Below are 19114 nucleotides of genomic sequence, written 5' to 3'. Positions count from 1 at the left end.
TTAAACACTTTTTCTGCCATTTACTCTCTTCTTCGAAAAAGCATCAGAACTAAATAATAGGCCAAAACCATATGTTGCTAAAACACAGGAATTCCTACTCAGTTACTGACAAGTAATGTTTTTATATGGAGATAAATAACATTTAATATTATTACTACCATTTTTGAAGGATTAAATAATCTCGCATGACATTTGCAATACAAATATCAATAATGAAAGTAAAAAAGAAATCAAACCCATTCTTCCAAAAGATATATCACTTGAAAGTAAACTATAAAAATAAAAATTCGTAAATGATCGTTTTGTTTCAGCAAAGAGCAATTTGGGTGACACAGACAAGGTTATCAACACACGTTGTAATTTTTGTGCATGCATGCTGTGTTTCACAACTGGAGATGCTAGTGTCCAGCTAAAAGAACTATCTGAGGGGCTGTGCAGGAAGCTTAATTTAAAACCATTAGCCTCTTCATTGCACACAGAATGACATAATCAAAAAGTATACTCTGCCTTCATACCACTAAAGATGTCACGTCTATTATATTCAGCCCAAGACCTGGGATTTTATAACAAAACATTTTTTTTTGTGGCTGAATCTAGGACATTACACAAACCATAGCTTATGTAGTCTGAGGCATCATGTACCCTAATACAGAATAAATCCAAAAGCAAGGTGGTTATCCTTCTGCATTAGTTTTCTATTGCTGCTGTTAACAAATTACTACACACATAGTGCCTTAAAACAGCACCAAATTATTATCTTAAGTTCTGAAGGTCAGAAATCTGATGTGTCACTAGGATAAAATCAAAGTGTCAGTAGAGCTGTGATCTCCTCTGGAGGATCTTGGGGAAAATGTTTCCTTGCTTTTTTCATCTTCTGGAGTCCCCTCCCATTCACTGGCTCAAGGCCCCTTCCACCATCTTCAAAGGGAGAAATGGCCAGTGAGTCCTCACATCACATTAGTCTGCCTCTTCTGTCTCCCCTTCCTAATTTAAGGACCTTTGTGACTATGCTGCGCCTCCTTGGATAAAACAGAATAATCCCCCTATTTGAAAGTCAACTGATTAGCACCCTAAATTCTCCTTGCCATGGAACTTAACACAGGTTCTGGGGATGAGCATTTGGACATCTTTGAGGGACTATAATTTTGTTCACCACACCTTTTAAAGAATTAAAGGAAAACATTTTAGTGTCCTGAAGTTCGCATGAGTTTTGTTCTGACCTCAGAGAAGAGATATATTCTAGTCATGAGGTTTTCCAGCTATGGCCGCCATCTGCTCCACCAAATTTTTTTCATCTTCTCAGACATTTCTATAACCAGAAGTCATCTTGAACCCCAGACATGTTCTTTTGTCCAATGCCAATTAATGAGGGACACAGGAGAATTTTTACAGTGTGCCTACCAAAATCCAACATTAGCCAGGATCAATATTTTGCAATTCCTCATTTTCTCTGATGCCCCACATCAATTGTTTTTTATTCCATTCTGCAAACAATTATCTAGTGCCAACAAAATGTCTGGCACTGTGCTAGGTGCTGAAATACAAAGAGAAAAAAAATGCCAACCATACTCTTGAGGTGCTCACTGTGTGTCTACTGCACATGTACGTGTGCATGCATTTGTGTACATATATATGCATGTGTGCACATGTGGGGTGTGTGTATGTGTAACAGAGAGTTTCACTGAGACAGGAGCATCCATGATTAGGCAGAAGAAAACATTATTTCAATGTACTGTGGACACACATACTATGAAATTTTTCTATCTCTACTCCCCTTTTCCTGTCCTGCTGCCACATACCTGGTACAGGCCATTATTTCATCTTACTTTGGCTACTGCAAGTCTCCCAGCTGGTCCTCATCCCTTCAGTCTCCCACCTCCGAAAACGTTCCACACTCAAATGTCAACACAGCTGTAGCTGTGCCACTCCCTGGCTCTAAAGCAATACCTCCTTCCTTGCCTATGGGAAAACATATATATTTTTCCATGTGGTACCCAAGGCCCTCTGGGCTCCACCCCCATTTCTCATTTTATGTCCTTTTAACCACATGTGTACTTGGGCTGACTGCAATCACACCAGTCCTTCAGAATCGTCCTGTGATTTCCCAGGCCTCCACCCCTGAACATTGACGGTCACTCTACCCTTTCTCCACAGCAAAAGAATATCCATTCTTCAGAACCCAACCGTCACTGCTTCCATGGAACATTCTTCTGTCCTTTCTCCACTGAAAATTATCTCGCTCTACCCGGGGCTCCCACAGCACTTAATGTACCATTCTTTAATAGAAACTATCCAGTTCTGTTCTTAGATCTTACTTTGCTAAATATAAAGCCTTCTCCAAGATTATAACCTCCTTGAGAGCAGTCACTGGTTTTATTTCTCTTTGAAACATTTACCATGCCCACAGCAAGGACACTGTATTCAAGTTTGTCAAATTCAACTGAATGGATCAGCAGCGTCATCTTCTAGAATGCTGTCAAAAGTACTGAATGTTTCTATGGCTAGCTCTCCTTGGAAGTGATGGTGGTGGGTGCATTTTTCTCTATTATATTCATAAACACAGTGAAACACATGAATTGACAGGCAGCAACAGTGAGGGAACCAATTTCTTCTGAGAATGAAAGTCACTGATTAGCCCATGAATTCAAAGGACAGAATGAATGTATGTGTCACACAAAAACAAAAGCAAGGTAACACGAAACCTGGAATGGCCTTAGTAAATCAGTCTAGAAGCATCATTTGATTTCTACATCAATGCCACAGAAAAAATAAAGAACCTATAGGTTAATGGGAATTTCTGATTTTGTGAATGTGCGTATATATTTAACCAAAACAACTGTTTCATAATGAATATTTATGGTAACACAGGCTATGAAGCCACAGAAGTGTTTTTAGTGTGTCATTGTCACCAGTTCTACTAATAATCATTTTAAATCCAAAAATATCTTGAATGGGTAACACTGAATAATCTAGATCATGAAATTGCATTAGAAGGGTATTAGCTGACTCAGGAGACTAATTATAACAAAGTATTGAGCTGCTTATCACTCATCTCAATTGTAAAACCATAAACCACACCATATGGGCAGTGGCTGCCAATCAGGGTCAGTGTGGGGTAGTGAAAATAGCATCAAATAAGGATCAGGAGCCCCAGCTCTGTCATTAACTCTTCAACCTTGGGAACTCTTAATAAAGATCATCCCATAGGAGAAAAGCATCCCTTCCTTAGAGAAATACAGATATGCTGTGGCTGAAGCTGCTCATTCACAGAGAACACTCTTAAAACTGCAGAAAGATTGCACACACACGCATGTATGCGCATGCATACACACACACACATTCACTCACCTTTCCCAGACTAATACCTTCTTGCTTAATGGGCCAGTTTAGTACTACTATTAACCAGATAATTATAATGTGAGCAAATCGTATCCATCCATGTCCTAAATAACAGTAGCTGACAAAATTATCAAACTGCTTTCTCATCCATGGAGTTTATCAGCCAGAGGTCAAGAATAAAATTATTATTTTATTTCTGAATCTACTTTTTAATAACAAAGAGGAAGAAGTGAAGGAGAAGAAGGGGAAGGGGAAAGATAAGGAGAAGAAGATCATTACATGGTGTTTTAAATTTCCAAAGCACCTGCCAACTATTTCATTTAATCCTAATAGCCTAGTGAGGTCAATGGGACATATTTGCGAAAGCATACAGAACCAGTGTTAGTGGGCTTTCTGGGCCCCTCCCACTAGACTAAATTTGGGGATACAAAAATGATGACAAAGTTTGAGACTTGACTTCAGATGGCTTTTGATTAGAGCTAGAGACAACACATTATGTTCTGTTTCCTGTGTATCTTAGAAGTCCTAAGGGAGTACAAAGGGGGAGATTGTGTTTTTACTGGAAAAAGAATGTGTGTATATGTGTGTGGGTGGGTGGGTGGATGCTCCACACACAGCAGCAAGAGGGAAGGTTGGACAGAGGGAGATGTCAAAGATGACTTCACTGAGAAGGTGACTTTGTCATTGGATTCAAGTTCCTATAGTGTCTGTACCTAAGAGAAGCTGTGAATGTTACTGAATCTCTGTGAGCTTGAGATCCCTCATCAATTAAATAATGGATACCAATGCTGAACTCATAGGGTTACCAGGAGGGTAGAATGAGACAACAGAAGGGAGAGTGATTTGTAGATAGCGATGCACCCAATAAATATGGTATTATTATTTTCACTTTGTAGAGGTATCAAGTAGGTCCACCTGGAAAGTGAATGGCTGATCCAAGATCGCCCCAGCTCCTGCACCCAGTGCCAGTGTCCCAGCCCCAATTCTGGAGTTCCTTCTCCAACACTGCCCACTGCAACTCTGGAGCACATTCAGAAAGCACTCATCCTGATAGCATTTTATGGGTCCTAAAATCATATTAACATATTCATATAAGTAAACATTCTAACATCTGAAGACTCTCCTGTGAAATGTTCCCTCTAAATCCTAAGGGGATACTTTCCATAAAAGAAAGATCCAAGAGAGTAAGGAAGGAATAGTGATGAGGAAAATCTTAATGCTTAGTTCATGGATAAATCAGTATATTTTTTTTTTAACAAAGGGTTTTACACTACCCATAGTTTCAGAGAAGAAAATATGGCAGATCCTCAATTGTTCTGAGTGATTTAACTGTGAAATTCAATGGAAAATATTTGAATAGAAGTGTGCTTTGGAGTTCCCGTCATGGCTCAGCAGTAACAAACCCAAGTTGGATCCATGAGGATGTGGGTTTGATCCCTGGCCTCGCTCAGTGGGTCAAAGGATCTGGTGTTGCCGTGAGCTATGATGTAGGTTGAAGATGGGACTAGGACCCCATGTTGCTGTGGCTGTGGTGTAGGCTGGCAACTGTAGCTCGGATTTGACCCCTAGCCTGGAAATTTCCATATGCAGCACAAGTGGTCCTTAAAATAAATAAATAAATAAATGTTAAAAAAAAAAAAAAGAAATGGATTTTGCATTTCATAGATAACAACTGTTGAATTCAGAGATTTAACCTGATAACTTACCCCAAAATTGTAATATTAAATATTTCCCCTAATACAACATCCATAAATCTTGTTTTAAGCCAATCTATTATAGTCCACTTTTCAGTTCTTCAAAGATTAAAATTTTATTTAAATCCGATAATGTTTCATACATATTATACATATATATATACATAGTTCCTCCTTTATTAATAAGAAGTCTGGGAAAGCCTTAAGTAAAAAAAACATATTTATTATATACTACCTATAAGACAATGTGTTGAGAGATGGAAATATTCAGACATTCGTGGAAGTTTCACAAATAATAGCACTTATGAAATGTAACCATTCTGTATTTGTCAGGACTCCCCAGAGAAATAGAACCAACAGGAGGTAAACAATAAGGATTTGACTCATGTAATTATAGAGACTGGCAAGTCCAAAATCTGCAAGGTTGATGTCTCAGTTTCAAGGCCATCAGGCAGGAGAATTCTCTCTTACTCAGGGGAGGGTCAGCCATTTTGTTCTATTCTGGACTTCAACTGATGCGATGAGGCCGACCCACACGGGGGGGGGGGGGGGGCACTCTGTTTTAGTCTAACAATTTAAATGTTTTTTGGGTTTTTTTGTTTTTGTTTTTTGTCTTTTTGCCTTTTCTAGGGTCGCTCCGCAGCACACGGAGGTTCCCAGGCTAGGGGTCTAATTGGAGCTGTAGCCGCCAGCCTATGCCAGAGCCACAGCAACGCCAGATCTGAGCCACATCTGTGACCTACACCACAGCTCACAGCAACACCGGATCCTTTACCCACTGAGCAAAGCCAGGGATCCAACCCAAAACCTCATGGTTCCTAGTCGGATTCGTCAACCACTGCGCCACAACGGGAACTCCTAAATGTTAATCTTATCCAAAAACATCCTCACAGAAACACCTAGTATAATATTTGACCAGATATTTGAGCACCCTATGGCCCAATCAAGTTAACATGCAAAGTAACTATCCCCCTCCAAAAAACCCTCTTTTCTCCCTCCAAGTTTTGGTAAGAAATTAATCATCAAGGACAAAGACAAATCACTTCAACAAAACATCAAGAGACTAGCTCTCTTTTTAACTTTTTTCTCTTCTTTTATTTATTTATTTTTGTTGTTGTCTTTTTAGATAAGGAGGGAGTATAGGCTGCTGGTGACCTGAAGCCTCGAGCATATTCATTAGATTGCTTTGGATCAGAGTTTGTCTCCACTACTTATGACCTACATAATTTGGACACATGATTTACCTTTCTGAGCTTCACCTTCCTCATCTATTAAAATGGGGAAATAATAGTGTATACCGAATGGAGTAGTTGCAAAGATTAAATAAGATGACTTTTCTAATGCCTATCTGTTACATGTAGAGTTCTAGATAAACATTAGCTGCTCTAACAATAATCACTGTTATTACTGTAAGCTCCAACTTGCTAAACCTAGTAAAATATGGCACAACTGCCTTGGTCAGGCACACGTGGGGATTTTATCGGTAACTTATAAGTACAGTTTTATCGGTTGTTTATACATACAGATCATTTACTAACAATCAATTCAATCAAAATAACTTTCTGTATTTAGAAAGTCAGTGATGGAGGAGGAAATCTTAAAAACATTGAAGATTATAAAGCAAGAGTCCGATGCAGAACTGGGCAAAAACACCCCCCACCCCCCTCCGCACCCCACCCCCTCCCCCTCTGGCTAAACCCAAGTTATAATCAATAACTGAAGAACCAGGCATTCCAGAGTAGGAGGCAGGACAAGAGAGAGGTTGTTCTTCCTGTCCATCCTGTCTGTTTGACCCCAGAGGGAGATGCTTGGTCTATAGTTAGGAATTGCCTTCTAGAATGGCACTGTCATGGTTGCTGTGTGATTTGAGAGTCTCTCTTCATTGGGGGAGGGGGGGGTCTCAGCTTCCACCTTTGAAACTTGTGACATTTAAGGAACCTCTGCCCCATCCCTACTTCACCCAAAGACTTAAAATTCTATAGCTTTGCTGTGAGGACAAAGGAAGGCAATATGAACATTTGCGGAAAGAGATTTTTTCCTTTCTCTCTGCCAACTCTCCCCCCGCCCCAGACTGAAAAGTACTAGAGTCCTCAGCATCCTCAAGGTCAAAGTTAAATCCAGGTTGATACACATCTCCCTTCCAATCCTGTTTTCCTGTCTTTTACTGTTCTCACCAACCTCCTCTTCCAGAGTTCATAATCTATGCAGAATAAGTCACTTCACCTTCAAGCATAGTTTGGGGGTAGAAGCGCGCCCACCCTTGCCCTTTCCTCTCTCTCGCTTAACATTTCCTTACTCTCTCAGCCAACAGAGGAGTTTAAACATCTAAATGCAGTTCTAAACTGCATTTAAAGAATTAACCCATTTTGCCCCTCACTGGTCTAAACCACAGGGTGCCAACCGGACGCTAATTGCTTTCTTCTGGTGGGGTTCCAGACAGCTCCTCAGACGGAAGGATCGCACATTCCTGGCACCAATTGGCTAATTCAATTTACTTCAACGGCATTAGCCTCTGTCAGAATATTCATGAGCAGAGGAATGAGGACCCGCGGAACAGGCAGGCGGCAGCCACTCTGGCTGGGGAAGGCGCGAGGGAGGGGAAGCGGACCCTGCACGGAGCTCGGCGGACGGTGACCGACCGTGAGGAGAGGCTCTTCTCCCACGCACGCCGGAGCGCAGGGGACCGCGGGAGGGCGGGGCAGGGCATCAGCGGGGTTGGCGCGCCTGGCATCGCAGCCCAACTCCTGGAGACCGCGCGGACACTTTGCGAAAGATCCGAAGGCAGAAAAGCTGTGACACTTTTGACGGAGGGGGTAGGGGGGTGGGGGGCGGGGGCAACGCGGGGAGCTGGGGCGAAGAGACCCAGCGGGACACCAGCTGCTCGGTGGGGGAGGCAGCGATGTGAGCTGGACGCCTGCCTCAGAGGAGTCTGGACCGAACGTCCCCGGAGAGTCGCCGGCCGTACCAGGTAAAGCAGAAAGGTTGGATGGGCCCCCCGTGTGTTTGTCCCCAGGCTCCGGGCGCTGGGCTGCGCAGGGCTCTGGAGCTCGCTCTCCTAGGAAGCTGCCCCGGGGCGCTGCGCGCGGTCCGGCTCCGCACCGCGCTCTCCCCGCAACTACTCGCCGCCGCAGCCAGCCTGCCAGCCGGTCGGAGTTAGACTTCCTCGGACTTTGAGGAAAAGGGGACATGAAGGAGCTGCCTGGGCTGGGCGGCCGCTCTCTGAAAGCTGGAGCGCTGCAGAGCAGGCTGAGGACACGGCGCTCTTGGCAGCTGGGGCTGCGCGCCGGGGTGATGGAAACGGGAGACCCAGGCGCAAGGCTTGCGGGGCCGCGCGGCCCTGGCTTCGCCGTCTCTTGCCCCAGAGGCGGCTGCACCTCCCTCCAGCAGACGGTGGGAGAGGGCTGGTCGCGTCCCCCAGTCGAGTACGCGCTCCGGGAAGAGGGACCAGAGACCAAGGTTCCAGGGAGGCTCAGGGGCCTTCGGGGCTGGTCCAAGTAGGCGCTTCGCGCTGCACCCCCGCCCAATTTCGTGTGGGGGTGAGGGGGGAAAATGTGGTGGTAACTCGCGTACCCGCCACCTGCCGGACATCGCCAACTCCCCGGATTTCCTGTCTCCGGGCCATGACACTCCCAGGGAAAGCTCTCAATTGCGCGCGGGTTGTTTAGGCTTTGCTCCCTGTAGTTGCTGTAAAGGGAGAGCAGCGGGTGAGTGGGAGCCGAGGGGTCTGATAGGGTGAAAGTTGCAGATTTGTAAAGAAAACGCTATCGCGGAATCCCAGCTTGCCCTAGCAAGAAGAGGAGACTGTAGGCTGGACTTGACGCTGAAGCAGATGCTTCTGCCGGGCTATCCACCTCGGGGGCGGGGGTGGAGGGCTGGAACCTGGAGGACAGCCCAGAGGCAGCGCCACAACCGCTTTTTTTCTAAGACCAGGCAGAGACGTAAGAGGGCTGGCAGCAGAGCACGGAGTGGGGGAGTGGGGGGACTGAGGGGAGTCGCCTGGTAGATTCGGAGTTTATGGTGCATTATTGCCATTGTTATTACTATTATTAACGCTGTTGTTATTGGCACGAATGACGAGAAGGATTTTATCTTCTGATTGTTATAGGTCGCCTGGAAAATGAGTCTGCCACTCTCCCCCCATAAATGTCCCTTGACCCCCTCTAATGCTCCTCTCCACCAAAGAAAATTATCCCTCAGACCCCTTAGACCTGAGGCGGTGTCGGGGACTCAGCTTAAAGAACTGGATCTACCTAAGAACAACAGAAACAACAAAAAGTCCCAACTTCACAATAGGTTTGAACCAGTGCTATAGATCAGCGTTATAATTGTGTTTACCTTCCTAAGCCTCGTCTGCCTCCAGAATGGTGGAGGTATTGCCAATCTCCAAGCCTTACTTGACCAGCTTTTTCTGTTCCTGTATTTATACAATGTGAAAATTAATTTTTCTCTTATTGTGACTCTCGCAGTCCCGCTGGATATGTTACCTGTCAGGGGCAGACTCCAGCCACAAAGGCACTTAGGGCTGCCTCCTCCTGGCTTGGCCCCTGGTCAGAGCTGCTCCAGGGTGCAGGTTTGGCCAGCTGATGAAGAAAAAAAAAAAAGGCAAGGGTGTGGGAGAACAGCATGTCAGAGTTAAGCCAAGTACAGGAGGTGAGGTCAAGCCTCCTTGCTGGCCACATCCTTTCCTGCCAAAGAAAAAAGAGAGACAAATGAAGAGCAAATGGGAAGTATAAATTGGAAACAAGCTCTGAGTCTGCTTAGGCTGTTGCCACTGACTTTGGTATGACCTTTCTTTGCTAGTGCTTCTGATTATCCCTATTTGCCAACTCACTGAGTATCCATGCCTTTCTAATAAGACAGTTGTGGTGAGATGATCTAATTTCTTATCCCCCCAAATGCTTTGAGCATCCTGGGAAAGGGCAGTCTATAAAATACGCAATTTTAATGTTTTGTGAAAAGTTTGCTATACTGCAGGTTACGGAGACACATTTTTAGCATAAGTGCCATGTGGCAGTGTAAAATTAAAATGGAAAAGGAAAGTACAAGCATAAAAATGACTTAGCATTCTTGACATTCTTGTGCATACTTGTAGAAAAATTATCTTTCATTTGGGGAGAGTTGCCTAGGAATTTAATCAGTGTTTATACTACTGAAACGCCCCCTTCTACCTTTCTCCCCTGTAAAATTTTATGACCCAGTTCTCACAGGGGAGGCAATGGGAATGTAGTAAGTACTGAGGGCTGAGAGGCAAGATGAAAGGGTTGTTAGGGGAACCATCACACAAGGTTTGGAGACTAGAATGGGAGGAAAGATGCCATCATCCTTGCAGAGCAGGGAAATGTTCTTCTGGGGGAAAAAAACCAAAAAACAGTTGAGCAGTATGGGCAATAGACCCAGCACTGGCTGTTGCCTGCTCTCAGATGCAGGAAGTCAAAGAGGTGGTCCAAAGAGGGCTAACCAAGTTGTTCTGCCCTCCTCCCTTTCATAAAGGTATTGCCTTCCTCTTACCTTTGGATTGCTGTTAACTTCTCTCTCTCGGTCTGTATAGTGCAACAGTTTCCCCTTGTCATCTCAAAGAGATTCAGATGTACTCTCTCAGCCCCTTATGTATTTGTAAATATTCCCCAAGTTCTGAAGCTTCTCAGAGATGTGCAGCTGTTAGTGAATTTAAGTAAATAGTTGGAAGTAATCAAGAAAGCCACTGAAAAGTGCGTATGTTTTCCCCTGGTGGAGAAGTTATTGAATGCCTTTTGAGCTAGAAAATTAGCAGCTTAGAAAAGCGGGAGGGATTTCCTTGACTTCCCTCTACTCGTAAACCAGTAGTTGTATTTTTCTTTCCCTCATAGTAGTGAGCACTGTTTAGTTAAGCATTTTTTACAGTTTCGGATTTAAAATAGGGCTTTGCCTGGTGGTGTTCTATGGAGAAAGGAAAAATGTAAAGAGATACGGAAGGAAGAGCTGCAGTGGCTAGAACATAAATCAGCCAGAATATATGGGGGGGTGATGAGAATAGGTCTTTTCACCCTAAAAAAAAAGTCCACTTTGGAAGAAGAAGAAGTCTGATTATTGGCACCCAAGGCTGAAACCAAGGCAGCTGATGCCGAGAGGAGCCAAAGGGCAGTTCTTCTTAGTTTAGAAACAGCAAGACAGCCTCTGCCAAAGATTGCTGTAAACACGGAATAAAGATTTCATTGTGGGCTGGTGTGACTAGAATAATTAGACAGTTGATTGTTCATTCTGATCTGGTGGTGTTGTAATCAGGAGTGCAGATCAGTGAAAATAAGAGCAAGGGAGAAATAGAAAAGTAACATATCACTTTTATCTTCATTTGTTTCACTCTGATGCTACTTGGAAAAATCCCAGTTTTTTTTTTTTTCTTTCTTTCTTTTTTTAAAGTATATTCCTATCCCCAGAACAGTGAGAACACTGGGGATCTGAAATCCATTGCTGCCACTTTTCTCCCTCCAGCCTCTATTCTGACTATGGACAAAATTTCTCATCTTCTAGAATCAGCATAGGAAACTACAGTAGGAAGAGATATATTCAGTAACTCTAGTATTAATTAATAGATTTGTTATGTGCAAACCTTCGTGTCAGCTCAATCAAAATATACACAAATAGCACCAGATTTTTGTGCTTCTCCAATAGTTTTTTCATGGACATGTAAGGTTTAAAATATTCCCTTTTTGCCATTTAATTATATTCTATTGTGAAACAAATTGCCTAGTGATTAATCTTTTACACTTAATTGAAGAAATAACCTCCTCTGTACTTTCATACTAATTTAGAAACAAAACGTATTTTAAGTGATAAAGGTGATTTGAAGCTGCTGAGCATCTACAGTTATTATAGGCAATAGACTGTGACTTATTGTTATTTACTAAAAGATGGCACTGTCATAAATCCCATCTCAAAAGACTCCTGCAATGAAGAAATGAGTTAGAGACTATAGAGAGCATTAAGTATTTGGGTGTCTGGGGAGGAAGAAAAGAAAAACCATGTATTCATTAGGTTCAAACCCTCCCTGAATCCCAATATTGACATAGAATATGGAGCAAAGTTCTCATTATTTGAATTTTAAAAAAGAACATTTTTAAGTGTCAATGCTAAGTATAATGGTTCTGGGAATAAAAGCACTATGTTATAATGAGAGCATAATAAATTACATAAGGTCATAAAGTCTCACAAAGAAAACTACTTGGTTTCTTCGAGATATTAATTTTGTCTCAGTTTGTTTAAGAGGTACAAAACTATCCTTACTAACCTTTAGTTTCTTTTATCCATCATGAATCAAAAGGGATTGCAAAGGAAGAATACTTACTGAAGTGTTAAAAAGCATTAGTGGTGCAAAATTATGGAACTATTGAGCTTTCAGAAGACAAAGTTGTACTTTTACAAAATGTCTATAGGAATTAAAAATAGAAAAAAATCGTATTGCCACTTTAAATTATGGAAACAACCCATTTTAAAGAAAAAATTAGCCTTTTTCCAATTAATTGCAGTTCATGGTTTGCTAAATAGTTTTTCAGAGTAATCTGCCAATCTCTTGCTAACCAGGGCTGTCTAGTTGAGAACATTCCTAATTACACATGGATAAACTTAATTTTAGAACCCTAAGAATATTCAACTCAAAGCATTACTCAAGTGTGATGCAAAACAAAAATGGTCCAATTAGCCTAAAGATACATGTAATTTTTCTAAGTTTAAAGAATCATAAAAGAGAGAATATTTGGTATGGAAACACATCAGTGAATAACTACAATAAAAGAGTAAGGGAAGCTATAAACTGTTAGGTCTTTTAAATATATGTAAAATAAAGTTATAACAATACTGCTCATTTCTTCTTCCAGAGCAGTAGGGCTGGCCATGTGAAATACCACGCAAAGTACAAATGTCAAAGACATGCACAGCATGCCTGAAATGGAAGTATTTTTGCTGTTTATAAGAATGTTTGACAATATAATCATTCCAAAGTCTAACTTATTCCAACAAATGTCATGACAACATTAAGAGTAAAGAGGTATCTTCTACCTCCTTCTTTAGAGATATTTCTTCATAGTTCCATAGCTCCTAGCTGGAATCATACACATAATAGATGCTCAATAAATATGTGTGAATTTTGGCTTTTATAAGGAAAGGAAAATTGAATTAATGGAATTTCCAAGATAGATTAATTTATAAGTCTAATACTTGAATGATCTTTGTTGCTTCAAATTCTCTAAACTGGCAAGATATGCCTATGACCAATAGTCATAATTATGGATAATATTCTGGTGTTGTCAATAAGAGGGAGGTAAGAAAAGAGGAAAAACTTAAAGGCTTTCCTTTTTTTAGTTTTTTAAATAGTGAATGTGTTTATGTATATGTAAGTTAAAAATGCACAGTATCTCTTCATAATAAAGATGGCACTTCACCAAATGGTGATTACTCATGAGAAGTCATCACACAGATTTTACTCTTGAAGAACTGTCTATTAGACCAATTATGACTAAATGGCTGCATATTCTCTGCTGTGGCAACTAATTAAAGAATATTCAAAGAAATAATAATTTCATTCCATGGCAATGGCTACTTCTTGTTGTCATAGAAGTTTGATTGGCATATGGCCAAATGATCAGGCCCAACCACGCAATTGCAGCAGTGTTCAACATCTCATTACTTGTGACCAATACACTTCACTTATCTGACCCTGCACCTGATTTATAACTTAAAAAAGCTTTGTTGACTTTCCACAAAAAATGAAAAACAGGTACCCATAACAAACTGAAATGTCTATAGGTAAGTCATCAGGCTTTTTTTTTTTTTTTCCCTTTTAGAACTGACCGGTTTGAATGAACAAGGTGGTCTTAGTTTCTTCCTAGAGAACAGTACATAGTGTAATATTTTGACATAATTGGGAGCTAATAGTCAAGAGAAAACCAGGCTAGAATTAGCATGAAGATTCAATTACTCCTTGTTCCCAGAGGCAGTTGTTTACCAGGATGAGAGCTAAGGTTGTGGGCAAAATAGGATAGGAACATGTGCAGTGGAGCTTGCTTATTCTTTAGCTGCTGTCTTTGGATGGAACCAAACTTTGGTTTTCACATCCTCCAATAAATGAAAACAGAATTTATTATACAGTAGGTGGCATAAATCCAATGATGCACATTTTAACTGTATACTTGGGTATAAGTATTTTAGATGTATTTATTAAAATTTGTGGTTCAAGATATTGTATACATAATATTTTCCTGAAGGAACAATATATATTTTATATCATATTAATTCTTACATTGTTTCATTTTATAAAGACGATGTTGAGTCCCTATCAATTCCTAATATGAGATTAATTGCACATATTATGAAGAATTGATGAACTGACCATAATTTGCTTTCAAATACCAACAGAAGTAATTTCATTTAGCATTTTAATTAGAAATTGGCTAAAGGAATTTCATTTAGAAGTAATTTCTAAAGCAATACATGTTCTTTAATTTGAAGCACTATTAGTACTCTGATAAGAGTATCAAAACAGATGGAAGTGAATCCTCAATCTTTGCATCTAAGATCTTTCTCTGTGCAGAAGTTTCTATTAGACATTTAGAATGGGTAGTAACACCTACTTACCGCCTTTTAAGGTTGAGGGAAAAGCCAGCTGAACGTTACAGCCATCACTATGCCCACTCATATACAAACCCAAAGGTTCCCTTATTTTCTTTTTATTTGTATTGTTAATTTCCAATATATCTCTTTTTTAAATCCCTTGATTCCCTACGCCTAAAGCCTCATTTGAAACATGAATTTGAAAAGGCACCATCATCACATCATTGAAAGAAGAAGCCACATTTGAGAACATGTTGTCTTGTAAGTTTTTGTGGGGTTTTTTTGGATATTAAGTAAGACTCTAAATCTGTGCTATACTTTGCACAAACTGGCAAGAACCCCTAAAGATGTTCATCTTTATAAATAATATTAAATAAGGTTTTTGTGCTATCATTAATCTCATTACAAATTTTATTTAAAGCTAATAATATCTAGCAATCAACGTATATCTTCATTAACATTATAGTTTTGAAGTTTTATAGTTGTATATTCCTTTATCCTTAGTCTATGCTCTCATCTCAACTATATTGGGAACATTTATTTCAGTCTAAAGGCCTACTCATTTTTGGAAATAAAATCCTTGAGTAGTCATTAAAAAATTAATCCATTTGGCAGTTAAGCATCTCAGTGGAATACTTCAGGCAGCTAAGCACAAAGGCTATCTCTCAATTCATGGGGCTGGCAAACGTCTGGAGATCAAATTTCTGGGCTCGTTTCTTTAAACACAGGAAAACAACAGATTTCTTCATGATATATAAGCGCTATCCATTTCTTTGCACACCTCTATATAGTTCACTTGTGTCAATTAAAATGTGTTGCATTCAGAGAGAAAGCAGACAGGGCAATAAAAATAACCACCATTTATTTAGGTCTCTCTTCTATGCCAGACACTGTGCTGAGTGTTTCACATGCCCAACCTCATTAATCTTTTGGAAATCATTATCATTATCATCTTTATTTTGCAGACACAGAAACTGAGGCACAGGGTTAAATGGTCACCGGGGGCAGATTTCAAAGCCAGGACTCTCTGGTTCCCAAGTTTGGAGTCCTAATGATGCAGTTACACTGCCTTCACTTTATCAGGGTTTCTTGACCTTGGTACTAATGACATTTGGGGCCATATAATTCTTAATTGCTTATTTGAGGGGTGAAAAGGAGCTGTCCTGTGCATTGTAGGACATTCAGCAGCATCCCTAGTCTCTACCCAGTAGGTGCCAGTGTGATCATCAAAAATGTCTCCTCTCAATTGTGAACACCAAAAATGTCTCCAGGCATTGTTACATGTCCCTTGAGGGAGCAAAATGACCCCTGATTGAGAACCACTGCCATAGAGCAAAGTTAAACCTCCATGTGTTGCTTATTTAGCACACATTTTTCAACTTAAGGTTAGGTCATCCATTTTCTAAATAATAATAATACCAATAAGTCTCATAGTTATGTTAGCCACATTATAGATGATTTGTTTTTAAAACTGAGATAGAGAGTTCCCGTAGTGGCTCAGCAACTAACAAGCCCAACAAGTAAACATGAGGATGCAAGTTAGATCCCTGGCCTTTCTCAGTGGGTTAAGGATCTGGCATTTCCATGAGCTGTGGTGCAGGTCACAGATGTGGCATAGATCCCACGTTGCTGTGGCTGCGGTGTAGGCCAGCAGCTGTAGCTCTGATTCAACCCCTAGCCTGGGAACCTCCCTAAGTTCCCTAAAAAAAAAGAAAGAAAGAAAAGAAAAAAAAAAGATGATTTAAGACTTTAGGAGAAAAAATTCTTAAATCAACATGCACTTATTAATATCTGGTCTGTTCCTAATAAACTGATTTACTTTGGGGCCCAAACTGGGGGTCAAAAGAGTGCTGTGATCATATTTTTGCACCAGTAATGATCAATATAATGGTTGAAAAAGTTTTAAGCCATAGTACCCAGAAATGCCACTAGACATAAGGTTCCAAGACAGCAGGAATGGGAACCCTCCTGTTCATCTTTACATTCCCAGGACCCAATATCATGCCTGAGATATCCTGTTATGTTCTACTCATCACATGCTACCTGAGCCATATCTATAGAAAATAGCATTGTCCAATGAGGGGCTCAGAAACATGACTTTCAGATGAATGGCTGAAGGTCTTTAAAATGGCAGAACTGACATAGAAAAGGCTTAGAGATACCATAATAGTCATCTTCAAGTATCTGGAGTATCTTTATGTGAAACAGAAAATAAATTCATTCTGCATTGACATGGGAAACTGAACCAGGGCCCCTGAATGGAAAACACAGAGAAGCAAATGTTATCTCAGCATAATGATGAGCTTCCTAATGATGAATTGTCCTACACTGGAGTGGGCTCCCCTGGGAACTCATGAGTTCTCAGTTGTCAGAGGAAAACGTGGAGATGACTGTCCTATGGAAGAATTTGAGCCCAAGCAGGTGGGAAAATGAACCAGATGTTCTCCAGGATTCTTTCAAGCCCTCGGTGTGTATGAATTCTTTCTTATAGGCTATTATTGACCTTGTAAATTACTCTGTATAAATCTCTTAATAAAAGCAAGAACTATGTTTTCTCTAATCCATATATTCAGAGCCTCTGGGGTAAACAGAATAGAAAAAGCAGGAGAGAGAATCTTAGCACGTGCCATATAGAATAAGAGTCACTTCCTATGTGCTGTGCACTGTGTAAAGCACATCCCCAGCATTATCCCATCTGTTTCTGATAAGAACCCAATAAAGTATGGACTGGTAGCATCAACACTTTGTAACTGAGGAAACTCAATCAGAGAGAAGTTAAATAACTTATCAAGGCTCACACAGCTAGTAATTCCAGCCTGACTTGTGGAACTTGAATCAGTCTTCAGTTACAAAATCTGTTTTATAACTGCTATGGCACACCATCTCACCCTTTCAGCAGGAGTACACTATTTTGCTTGAAATGTTGGCAATTTCTAAAGTTTGAGATATATGGCTATTTAAATGCAAATACCTAAAACACTTTCCAAAGGCTAAAATACATCATTTTAAAAATTATTTGTTGTTTTCTATTATCCATGATGTTGCTCCCTTCAAATAGTGCAAAATTGCTGAGTTGACTTTAAGTAAATAAGTAAAATAGGGGTTTTAGAGTTTTTTAAGATATCTTTAGAAGAAAGATTGGTATTGGAATTTCACACACTATTTTGTAAGAGAATTTGAACCAGGCCTCCAGGCTGAAAGTATTAATGTGAAAATAGGACTTTGAATTTCCATGAATTTAGGACATTCTAATGATCAAGGATTTAGACAATTATATCTTTAGAGATTGTGCTCTCTTCTGATCATGATTATCTTTTTGGATGATCTTCTGTCTTACAATTATCTTGTTGGATATGTCATAAAATCAAACTGATTTCAAAACTATTTTCTCTGCCTTTATTCTTTCAGTGCCAAGATAATGGTGAAAATCTCTAGCCCATTCTGCCAGAGAGCACTGAATTCAGCCCATTTGTAACTCAGATTTAGTTGACTATAATTTCAATTTTGAAAATTAAATCTGGTGACTTCCTGATCATAGACAGCACTACTCTATGCCTACCATTCCAGACAACAGTCAACTAAAGACTTAAAACACTCCGGAGCATTTGCTTTCTAAACTTATGCTACCCTGGTGCTTAGATGTACTTCAGCACTTACTGAAGTCCATAATTCTGTATTTACCATTCTCACAAAGCATCAAGGCAGTTGTAGGAGGGGGTCCAAGCATTATCATGGGACTTAAACAGAATCTTGTGTAGCTCTCTTTGGGGTGGTTGTTTTGCCAAAAGGCAGGAGGTTCAGTAGTTTGCAGCACCAAGAAGAGCCTATTGAATATCTGTGGATGATTGGGGTCATCTGCTGATAATCAAGTAGTCTTGAGCTGTATGTCCATGGCCCACCGAGGCTCAGGTCTAAAATAACTACCTTGCTGAGCCTCTTACCATAAATGTACTCATCAGGGTATCCTTCCACCATGTCAGACTGTGGCCTGAAGAAGAAGACTTTGTGAGGTGGAATGTGGCTCAGCACACTGATGTTTTATTCACAAATCTCCCCCTAGGTTTTTACATTATTCCATAGGGAGAAACCTTTATAAAGACAGTGTTCTCAATATACTTCATGGTAGGAAATATTCTAAATCAAGAATGAAGGTGTCTTCTAAATGAGCATGAGTCATGGGAAATAATCTCTACAACTCAAAGAAATACAGAATATAGTGTGAAACCATGAAAGCACTCCTCAGTCATATGTGAGCTACCCATAATGTAAGTTTATTCAGAGAATTTGGATAGAATAAATTAGGAATTGACCTGGGGAACAGACATCCTACAAGCATTCAAGAATGTACCAGGCAAATGCTGCTGCCAGTATCGACCCTGGACTTCAAGTTCCTTGAGTCAGTGTGTGTCCAAAGCCATGTGGCATCGATGTCTATCCTCATTCATAGTTTTGAGAAATGTAGCTGGCCTTAAGTCACTGGCTAAGACATCTGAATAACT

General features: G+C 40.5%; 2 protein-coding genes across 6 annotated transcripts in view; one reads left to right on the top strand and one right to left on the bottom strand.

The window, feature by feature from the left end:
• LOC102165284 (uncharacterized) overlaps window positions 1-19114 on the bottom strand; it is a 780066-nt gene that overhangs the window by 565386 nt on the left and 195566 nt on the right. The window contains exons 1-2 of one of the 4 annotated variants that reach the window (XR_014816054.1): window positions 10542-10651; window positions 9555-9718 (exon numbers count right to left, since the gene is read on the bottom strand). The exons of 2 other annotated variants lie outside the window; for them this stretch is intronic. Coding sequence is in view for 1 of the 2 variants with exons in the window: in XM_084977349.1 (XP_084833475.1) it covers window positions 7520-8221 (702 nt within the window). In the remaining variant the exon portion in view is untranslated. Of the gene's footprint in view, window positions 1-5123; window positions 9719-10541; window positions 10652-19114 lie in introns of those variants that run through there. One more of the 4 variants, XM_084977349.1, reaches the window with a different exon arrangement.
• CDH20 (cadherin 20) overlaps window positions 7600-19114 on the top strand; it is a 208220-nt gene continuing 196705 nt past the window's right edge. For both annotated transcript variants that reach the window (XM_013993290.3, XM_084977335.1), the window contains exon 1: window positions 7600-8001. The gene's annotated coding sequence lies outside the window, so the exon portion shown is untranslated. The remainder of the gene's footprint in view (window positions 8002-19114) is intronic.

The sequence above is a fragment of the Sus scrofa genome, chromosome 1 (genome assembly GCF_054392235.1).
Source record: "Sus scrofa isolate SSC_HxYL_T2T_F1_AM1 chromosome 1, Sscrofa_HxYL_maternal_Yorkshire_Landrace_v2.0, whole genome shotgun sequence".
NCBI lineage: Eukaryota > Metazoa > Chordata > Mammalia > Artiodactyla > Suidae > Sus > Sus scrofa.
This window is presented reverse-complemented; position numbering and strand designations above follow the sequence as displayed.